We start from the raw sequence: 10,818 nt of genomic DNA on the forward strand, positions 1-10,818 counted from the left end.
TTAAACAGTATCTCTACTGAAGGTGGTTTTTTAACTTTTTATTTGGATTAGGCTTTTCCTAGAATCTGACCCTCCATTAATCGCCTCCCTCGAATAATCGCCCCCCTGTGACGGAAAAATTTGAAATAATCGCCTCTCTCCCTTTCTTTTATTCTTTTCCTGTCAAGTTAAAAATTGCCACCTTGGATAAAAAACAAAGCTGAAGTGTGCAAAAATGATCTGTGACGATTCAAGCTCTGAAATCGAGGATACTGTACTGACATTGAAACTTAACCGAGGACCAAATTTGGAACACTTGTAAAGCCCATGTTCGGTATATTGGATGTGATTATTTTTTGATTTTATGGGATAATAAAACAAAATATTTAGGGTACGACTTCCAGTGAGCAGTATTTGAAATAATCGTTTCCCTCGAATCGCCCCTTTTGGTGCAAAAAAGATACGGTATTGCAGCCTGATCTCCCAAAAGAGAAAAACCCCACCCTCGCTCGTCATTTAATTTCTCGCTTCCTGGTCCCGTTTTTATCTCTTGTCCCGAATATCACTTCCAAAAGTTATGCCAAATGCTGCATCTCGCCTATTGCAGGCCATCTACCCCCAGCCCTCTTTGTTTGAGTGGAGGGGGGCTGGCCCCTCCACAAGTTCTCCCAAAGCTTAGAGGCGAGTACGGAACAAGTGAGAAGGGCTAAAGCTGGAGGCAGCGAGGAGCGCAAGATCGGTATGATGGCAACGAGGACAGAACGCGAGTGAAGAGCGATGGGAAGGAAAAAGAGAGAAAACTTCATTGTTTCTTCTCTTCCCATCAGTCCTATTGCCCCCTTTCCTTAACAATTAACTCAAATATCCCCCAAAAAGTGATCGCGAGCGACTGGGGACAAGGCAGTGGAGGGGGCGGCTGTACAAGGACTATAGACATGACCATGAGGTTTAATGATATTTCAATTGAAAACAACCTGCTTCATTTTTAGCAATAGCTGAAGTCTACAAAACCAAAGGCAATGAAGCGTACTTAAAGGAAGATTACAGCAACGCCGTTTACTTTTATACTGAGGGAATTAAAGTAAACTGCATGGACGAAGACCTAAAGGGGAAACTGTACAGCAACAGAGCATATGCAAACTTTCGTTTAGGTGAGGCTACTTGTATTTAGAAAGTAAAGAAATATTGCCTACATTCTGATTGGTTAACCACTGATGTTGAATATTTTTGACTTGCTTTGGAATGGTCCGTCAGAGGCTTGTCAGTTTTCACTGATCTTATTTGCTTTGAATTTGCTTCGCTGCGTTTGCTGTGAGTGACTTTTTGTTTGTTTGTATTTTCAACGTTCATAGGAAATTACATTCACTCACTGGAAGATGCCAAAAACGCCACGGACATTCGACCATTATCAATCAAACCAATAATAGCAGGTGATTTCAGAGGTTTATAAACTTACTTGTATCTAAGAAACAGACAGGGTTGAATTATGCTAGTACATATACCTGCGATGTTGGTAAAGCATTCTAATTACCACGTTCTTGTGAAAACACCGTAGCCTTTATTTAATTTGTTTCCTCACAAACGTTCAAATGGCTACAATTAAAGTTCAAACTTTTAAATAACATGGAAGAAATTGAAGTTTAGATTTGGAGTCCAGAGCTTAACAAAGTCATCATCAAATTTTGTTTGCTCACGGGCTCTTTGATAGCACAAAAATGGCAACTACTGTTTTTACTCGTAGGCTAATTGCGATTAGTCTTTAACGGCATAGTTCTTCATTCTCTTGAACACATATTAGGCTCGTATGACGTGCATGAGCTGTTACGGATTCTTTAGTGTAACTGTACCGCGAATGTACCCTTTTAACCCCCGGCTTAATTTTAGAGTGGCTTATTGTTTGAAATTGTCCCGAAATTGGCCATTGCTGTACATGAAAGTGATGAAAGTAACAAAAGGACAACTGAAATCACGAAAGTTGCGCACAATTGTGTCTATCCTCATCGCTATAGAAAACTTATTAGTCCATCCTGAAGGATTATATGCTTCTGGTTCATCATACTGCGACAAACATACAAAGATACTGATACACTAGAAAAACACTGACAAATGAGATATTTTGAGAAATGGCAGGAAGGAAGGGAGTAAGACATAAGAAATGTTTTCAACATGCTTTATTTTTACGATTTTAGGAGCGAAAGCGTTGGCAAAGTTAAAACTGTTTGAGCTGGCGATCACGTGGTGTGATCAGGGATTAGCAGTATCCTTTTACTCTTTATATTCTTCCATAGCTGAAAGATGGTTTATTTTCGCAACTTGTTGTATACACTTCCGTTACGATTTGGTTACCATTTTTCTCGACTAACGGTTCGGTGCTTATTTGAGGGCAGCGCTCAGTACATAGTTATCTGAAACTTCTTCTTTGCGAATTACACAGCAGTACGTGATATTTTCTTCTTTTGACAGAGAAAAAATGTAATTTAAAAGTTAGTTTCTAACTTTTGTAATAAAAGTTTATAATAAAAGTCTGTGTAGCAATAACAGTGTCAACGATTTTAGTCGTATTAACAAGTCAGAGAGGATTATCCTCTCTTTAACCATGTTGCGGGGAAGTTGCTACGTATATAACTGTCACCCTTGAATGACCGCTCTATATAAGTTTCCTTTAAATTCAACGGGATGTTGAGTTCGTTCAACGCTTGTAGTTCCCCCACTTGATTGCCATGAACAGGTTAAATGATTTGACGATTTCGCTAGCATTCATGTTTCTGTCTACATCTGGGGAATCTAAAGGGTGACCGCATCCGCTATAGAGAAGGTGCCCGCTTTATACAGATCAACTTTACAGAACATATATGGCAATAAATTCGGAGAGTTGTTCAGTGGCCGTAGTATACAGGGTGACCGCTATATGCAGGGCCGTTATATACAGGTTGATTGTACGGTTGATTGTTGCCACGCTCTTCCGATTCAATACGGTACACGTTCTTTTTAAAACATGTCTTGTTTTCAAAGCGAAAACGGGGGAGGCGTATCTTGTTGTTTTTACCTAGTTGTATATGATTTGATACACTGCCGCAGTGGACTAAATCACAACAAGATGAGATAAGTTATATTCCAACTAATGCAAGTTAACACTACTTCAACTTAAATTCGATATTACTACTGTTTACACCTTAACAATTTGGAAGATCGACGCGGAAAACTCCACGTTGCTTGAACTAAGGAAAAAAACGACGAGTAGAAGAGCCATGGACAACGAGGTATTTTATTTTATTTCTATAAATTAGCATTTTGAATTGTTTTGATTAAGCGGTCGAAGTGACCTTTGATATTACTGATATTACACGGTTGATTCTAATAGAAGAGATTCAATAGCCGGATACCACCATTTGTTCCTTTTTGGAGGAGGTTAATTACAGTGAATGGCTGGTTCGTCTTTCTTGCATCGAACTAATTTCGAGTCAACCGATGATGGAGCTTGAAAAGTCAAAAACGAGATTTCAAGGGTCTGGGCTATTGATCGAAGTTAATGTCTATTATACAGAATTGCCCAATTAAAATAAATATTAGTTCACAAACCACTGGAAAAAACACAGCGACCGAAAAATAATTTTCTTAAAGAAACTTTGGGCGCTTTCCCTTCAACCAAAACGTCCACTCTGAATTTTCGGCAACTTCCAGTAGCAAACGGAACAGTATTTTTCAAAACTTCCAAAACATAGAAACAACCTCGCGAGGCATACCCAAATTTTCGAAAATTTTTCAACGGAAGATTTCTTTCCATTCATTTTTGCTCCCGGGATTTCCAGGTAGAATTTTTGGTTGAATGGTTCCCATTTGGCAATTTCAACACCTTCCGGAATTTCTAGAAACTTTGCAGGAAAATTTCTGTACCATCTGCCGCTGTTTCCAAATTTTCGAAAGTTTTGGCTGAATGGGAAACGTCCTTTGATTCTCTGTACGATAAGTTTTATAGCCGAGAAAATGAATGAACTTTTGGCTCACCTCGTGAGCCGCCAAAGTCAAGGCGGATTGGTCAAATATCAGCTCTTGTAGATTTACCCTCTTAAGAAATAAAGTTCATCAGTAACAATTCTATACTTGAGTATATATACTCTAGAGACTTGCTGTCCGAGCTATGTTATGTGTTAATCTGTTTTCAAAGCCGCAATCTGGCTCAAGCGGGTAATAGCGGGAGTTTGTATTGCTAGGGATTTGGATGTTTTTGCGGAGGTCGTCGTAATGGAGCCGAAATGGAGCCGAAACCGATTGTGGAATTGCACGCATTTTAGGCATCCTACTGATGAACAGTTGCGACACGTAGATATATATTTTTTAGCAACTAATATAATTTGCAGTCTGTCTACTTTGATTTAAATATCAAGGTATCCGCAAGGAGAGAGTTGACTTTTCGTATTGCCGCAAAAAATCTTGTGGACTATTTTCTTCCTCACGAAGGGTATAACTTTACATTAAAAACATCTTCTATACCATAACTTGCTTCAAAAGAGGGTTTGTTTTACATTTTTTATAGGCATGCCCAGGAAGCAAGGGCAAACACGGAACACTCGAGCAAACTTCCAAAACGAATTGGTTGTACAGTAATTACCTTGGAGAAAAAGCTGTAAAACGCGGTGATTTTAAAATAGCTCGGAATTACTTCGAGATGACTTTGAATGAAGCCAGAGAGATCGGGAACAAAGACGCAGAAGGAGTTAGCCTTGCCAACCTTGGCGTCGCCTATCACCATCTGAGCGATTTCAAAAAAGCAATCGAGTTTTATCAGATGGCTCTAAGTATCACAAAAGATACTGGAAACAAAGATGGAGAAGGATCTATATATAACAACCTTGGCAGTGCCTATCAGTCTCTCAGCAATTTCAAAAAAGCAATCGAGTTTTCTCAGCTGGCTCTAAATATCTTAAAAGATACTGGAAACAAAGATGGAGAAGGATCTATATATAACAACCTTGGCCTTGCCTATCAGTCTCTCAGCGATAACAAAAAAGCAATCGAGTTTTATCAGCTGGCTCTAAGAATCGCAAAAGATATTGGAAATAAAGATCAAGAAGCAAGTACATATAACAACCTTGGCCTTGCCTATCAGTCTCTCAGCGAGTTCAAAAAAGCAATCGAGTTTTATCAGCTGGCTCTAAGAATCGCAAAAGATACTGGAAACAAAGATCAAGAAGGAACTATATATAACAACCTTGGCCTTGCCTATCAGTCTCTCAGCGAGTTCAAAAAAGCAATCGAGTTTTATCAGCTGGCTCTAAAAATCGCAAAAGATACTGGAAACAAAGATCGAGAAGCAAGTACATATAACAACCTTGGCAGTGCCTATCGGTCTCTCAGCGATGTCAAAAAAGCAATCGAGTTTCATCAGCTGGCTCTAAAAATTGCAAAAGATACCGGAAACAAAGATCAAGAAGGAACTATATATAACAACCTTGGCCTTGCCTATCAGTCTCTCAGCGATTTCAAAAAAGCAATCGAGTTTTATCAGCTGGCTCTAAAAATTGCAAAAGATACTGGAAACAAAAATCAAAAAAGAACTATATATAACAACCTTGGTACTGCCTATCAGTCTCTCAGCGATTTCAAAAAAGCAATCGAGTTTTATCAGCTGGCTCTAAAAATCGCAAAAGATACTGGAAACAAAGGTGGAGAAGGAACTATATATAACAACCTTGGCGGTGCCTATAAGTTTCTCAGTGATTTCAAAAAAGCAATCGAGTTTTTTCAGCTGGCTCTAAAAATCGCAAAAGATACTGGAAACAAAGATGGAGAAGCAAGTACATATAACCACCTTGGCAGTGCCTATCAGTCTCTCAGCGATTTCAAAAAAGCAATCGAGTTTTATCAGTTGGCTCTAAAAATCGCAAAAGATACTGGAAACAAAGATCAAGAAGCAAGTACATATAACAACCTTGGCAGTGCCTATCAGTCTCTCAGCGATTTCAGAAAAGCAATCGAGTTTTATCAGCTGGCTCTAAGAATCGCAAAAGATACTGGAAACAAAGATCAAGAAGGAACTATATATAACAACCTTGGCCTTGCCTATCAGTCTCTCAGCGAGTTCAAAAAAGCAATCGAGTTTTATCAGCTGGCTCTAAGAATCGCAAAAGATACTGGAAACAAAGATCAAGAAGCAAGTATAGATAACAACCTTGGCAGTGCCCATCAGTCTCTCAGCGATTTCAAAAAAGCAATCGAGTTTTATCAGCTGGCTCTAAGAATCGCAAAAGATACTGGAAACAAAGATTTAGAAGCAAGTATATATAACAACCTTGGCAGTGCCTATCAGTCTCTCAGCGATTTCAAAAAAGCAATCGAGTTTCATCAGCTGGCTCTAAAAATCGCAAAAGATACTGGAAACAAAGATCAAGAAGCAAGTACATATAACAACCTTGGCAGTGCCTATAAGTCTCTCAGCGATTTCAAAAAAGCAATCGAGTTTCATCAGCTGGCTCTAAAAATCGCAAAAGATACTGGAAACAAAGATCAAGAAGCAAGTACATATAACAACCTTGGCAGTGCCTATAAGTCTCTCAGCGATTTCAAAAAAGCAATCGAGTTTCATCAGCTGGCTCTAAAAATCGCAAAAGATACTGGAAACAAAGATCAAGAAGCAAGGACATATAGAAAACTTGGCAGTGCCTATCAGTCTCTCAGCGATTTCAAAAAAGCAATCGAGTTTTCTCAGCTAGCTTTAAAAATCGCAAAAGATACTGGAAACAAAAATTTAGAAGCAGCTATATATAACAACCTTGGCCTTGCCTATCAGTCTCTCAGCGATTTCAAGAAAGCAATCGAGTTTCATCAGCTGGCTCTAAAAATCGCAAAAGATACTAGAAACAAAGATCAAGAAGCAAGTACATATAACAACCTTGGCAGTGCCTATCAGTCTCTCAGCGATTTCAAAAAAGCAATCGAGTTCTATCAGCTGGCTCTAAAAATCGCAAAAGATACTGGAAACAAAGATGGAGAAGCAAGTACATATAACAACCTTGGCAGTGCCTATCAGTCTCTCAGCGATTTCAAAAAAGCAATCGAGTTTCATCAGCTGGCTCTAAAAATCGCAAAAGATACTGGAAACAAAGATGGAGAAGCAAGTACATATAACAACCTTGGCAGTGCCTATAAGTCTCTCAGCGATTTCAAAAAAGCAATCGAGTTCTATCAGCTGGCTGTAAGAATCGCAAAAGATACTGGAAACAAAGGTGGAGAAGCAAGTACATATAACAACCTTGGCCTTGCCTATCAGTCTCTCAGCGATTTCAAAAAAGCAATCGAGTTTTCTCAGCTGGCTCTAAAAATCACAAAGGATACTGGAAACAAAGATCAAGAAGGAACTATATATAACAACCTTGGCCTTGCCTATCAGTCTCTCAGCGATTTCAAAAAAGCAATCGAGTTTTATCAGATGACTCTAAAAATCGCAAAAGATACTGGAAACAAAGATCAAGAAGGAACTATATATAACAACCTTGGCACTGCCTATGATTCTCTCAGTGATTTCCAAAAAGCAATCGAGTTTTATCAGCTGGCTCTAAAAATCGCAAAAGATACTGGAAACAAAGATCAAGAAGGAACTATATATAACAACCTTGGCAATGCCTGTCAGTCTCTCCATAAAAAAGAAAAAGCAATCGAGTTTCATCAGCTGGCACTAAAAATCGCAAAAGATACTGGAAACAAATATCAAGAAGGTGCTATATATAAAAACGTTGGCTGCGTCTATCAGTCTCTCAATGATTTGGAAAAAGCGATCGAGTGTTATCAGCTGAGTCTAGGAATGGCGAAAGAGACTGGAGACAAAAATGGAGAAGGAACTACATACATCAACTTCGCTAGTGTCTATGCGCATCTCAGGGATTTCAAGAAAGCAATGGAAAATTATCAGATAGCCATAAGTATAGCAAACGAGACTGGAAACAAAGATGCAGAACAACATGGATATGACAACCTTGCTTGTGTTCTTTGGTTTCTTGGCGACTACTTCAAAGCCGAGCAGTGTTTTAAATCCTGTATTGAACTGGTAGAGGAAATGAGAGTCCTCCTTCAAGGAAACGACGAGTGGAAAATCGCCTTTCGGAATGAACGTGATTGCGTTAGTCGTTTAGTGGAACTGCAATTACAACAACGCACTGAACGTAAGACACTCGAGGCGCTTTTAACAGCTGAGAGGGGACGTGCAGAAGCTCTCGTGGACCTCTTGGAATCGCAATATGGCGTCAGGAAATCGATTTGTTCGTTGTCGAAACAGCAGACGGAACTTATCATTTCAAAACATATTTCGTCACCCACATTATTTCTAATGAATGATACCCAGAACTTGAACATCTGGATGCTGTTAAAGGGGGGAAAGCTGAATGGCTTTGTGCAAGGGGGAGTTAGCAGTGATGACTTGACATCAATGACTTACCAAACATACAAACAGATTGGTGTGCACAAAAGCCTGTGGAAAAAGATTCGCCCCCAGCTGCAGAGAGAGATCGAAGACCAGGGTGGTGCTTTAAAAATATTATACGGCATATTCATCTCTCCAATTTCACACTCGATAGAAGGTGACGAGCTCGTCATTGTCCCTGACGGTTCATCGTTCTTAATTCCTTATGCTGCCCTTGTGAACCAAAATTCCAGGTATTTATCTGAAACGCTGAGGGTTAGATTGGTTCCATCACTGACAACCCTAAGGCTGCTGGCAGATTGTCCGGAGGGCCGCCATAGTACATCGGGGGCTCTACTTGTTGGCAACCCGTGGGTGGAAACTGTACGCATCAAAGGCTACAAACCGTTTCCGCAGCTTCCAGGTGCTGAGGAAGAGGTAAAAATGATTGGACAAATTCTAAGCATTGAGCCTCTCACCGGAAAAGACGCTACAAAAGATCGGGTTTTAAGCGCGCTCAACTCAGTTTCGTTAGTGCACATAGCAGCACATGGTCGTACAGAAACCGGAGAGATCATTTTGTCTCCTAATTTTCCTAGTGCCAAAAGACCTAACGAGAAAGACTTTCTTTTGACGATGGCAGACGTGTTGGATGCAAAAGTGCACGCCAAGCTTGTTGTCTTAAGCTGCTGCAACAGTGGGCGAGGAAAGATCAAAGTCGAAGGCGTAGTTGGTATTGCACGTGCCTTTTTAGGAGCCGGTGCGCGTTCTGTTATTGCGACACTGTGGGCGATTGATGACGAAGCCACTCGTGCGTTTATGAGACACTTTTATGATCATTTAGTTGCAGGGAAAAGTGCAAGTAAGTCGCTTCAACATGCCATGAAAAGGATGCGGGAGACTGAAAAATTCAAGGCCGTGAAGCACTGGGCTCCATTCGTGCTGATTGGTGATGACGTAACAATGAATTTTGGCCAATAAAAGGTAAGGTCCTCTCTGTGCGATAAGATAGAAAAATAATCACATGTTCGTAGACTTGAGAAATGAAAGGACTTTTATCTTTGGCTCTGCTCTTAGATTTCTAGCACCTGATTGTTTAGAGACCGGGAAGCCTTTTACTTGCCGCAAAGTACGATTGAGAAACAAACAACACGACAGAAAAGTAGTCATTTAATCCGCAGATCAGCAGAGTAAGAATAACACTTTGTATAACTGATTTAATAAACAACAAAATGGGAAACGAAGATGTAGCTTCATTCGAATTTTCACACTTGAGTCTTTCATTCATAGGTTAAAAAACAATCAAGAAAATATAAAAAAATACAGTTAGTAAATCAAGCTTAAGAGATTTCATCTCTAAGCCATTAACTTTTCAGAGTCTATCACCATTACTGTCCTCACTTGTGTTCGACCTTTAACAAGCATTTCTTTTCATGTTCAGTTAAAGAATTATTCACGGTATCAAGAATTAATGCACCTGCAGGAAGAAAGAGTATTGTGAGCAGGGCAAATTCCCGCCTCCTGTGGGGTACTACTCTAAGAAAATTTGGAGACTTAAGCTGCTCCTCTCAAAAGTCAGATGAATAAACTTCACACACTTCATGTGGACTGGTCCACGATGGTTTTTTTCACCAGCTGGACTTTCAGATTTGTTTTGATCCTCGGCTGCATGACCTACAACCATTGTACTTGATCAATTACACTTTGCAGTTCTAGTTCTTTACAGAGAACTGATACCATCGTCTTTACTAAATAATATAAGCCCCCCCTCTCAAATTAACCCCCCTTCTCTATTAGGCCTTCCCCCGCCCCACCTCAAATGAGTTTGAAATAAATAAGACCCCCTGGGGCTTAATAGAGGGTTTACGGTAACTATAGAGCTTATTTAAGGGATTGAGCGCCCACCCTACCGTTACAACGTAGTGGAACCGATAATAACTTGGTTGTTGCTGTCTTTAATCCATTGCAGGCCAAGGAAGAAATAGATGGATTTCCGCTGTACATTTGGAATCGTCTTCACCATACTGAATCCCCACTGCGTCGCTTTCCTGCGCCATGATCAAGTGCTATCATCTTTCACTCTAGTTTAACTGGTTGCTATCCATAGCAACAGACGACAGGGAACAGTTTCAATGCAAATATAGTCTCAAATAACAAAACTGGACCATTGTTTCTGGAACTTTTTGTAGATGCAAACACGCTTTTAAGTTTTCAAAAAGCAGGATAGCAGATGCGTGACATAAGCCCTCTTAACAATGCGCTGTACAACCAATCGTTCTCGAACGGACCATGTGATGAGTTGTTATCAAGTGAACTTTCCCAGCTAGAATAGGTATTGAATAATTGACTTTCAGTTTTATGAGAGCTCATAGATTTTCTATATTATTGCTTTTAACGTGTACAGCGAAAATTCAAAATGAAAATTCAGATGCTCATCTTAGTATTTT

General features: G+C 39.7%; 1 protein-coding gene across 1 annotated transcript in view; it reads left to right on the plus strand.

Annotated features, from left to right (window-relative positions):
- The window catches only part of LOC140925609 (tetratricopeptide repeat protein 4-like), a 1,672-nt gene extending 243 nt beyond the window's left edge, over positions 1-1,429 (plus strand). Inside the window, exons 2-3 of the mRNA XM_073375525.1 lie at positions 969-1,130; positions 1,332-1,429. Of these exons, the coding sequence (XP_073231626.1) occupies positions 969-1,130; positions 1,332-1,429 (260 nt within the window). The remainder of the gene's footprint in view (positions 1-968; positions 1,131-1,331) is intronic.
- Positions 1,430-10,818: the final 9,389 nt, after the last annotated feature.

Source organism: Porites lutea, chromosome 2 (genome assembly GCF_958299795.1).
Source record: "Porites lutea chromosome 2, jaPorLute2.1, whole genome shotgun sequence".
Lineage (NCBI taxonomy): Eukaryota > Metazoa > Cnidaria > Anthozoa > Scleractinia > Poritidae > Porites > Porites lutea.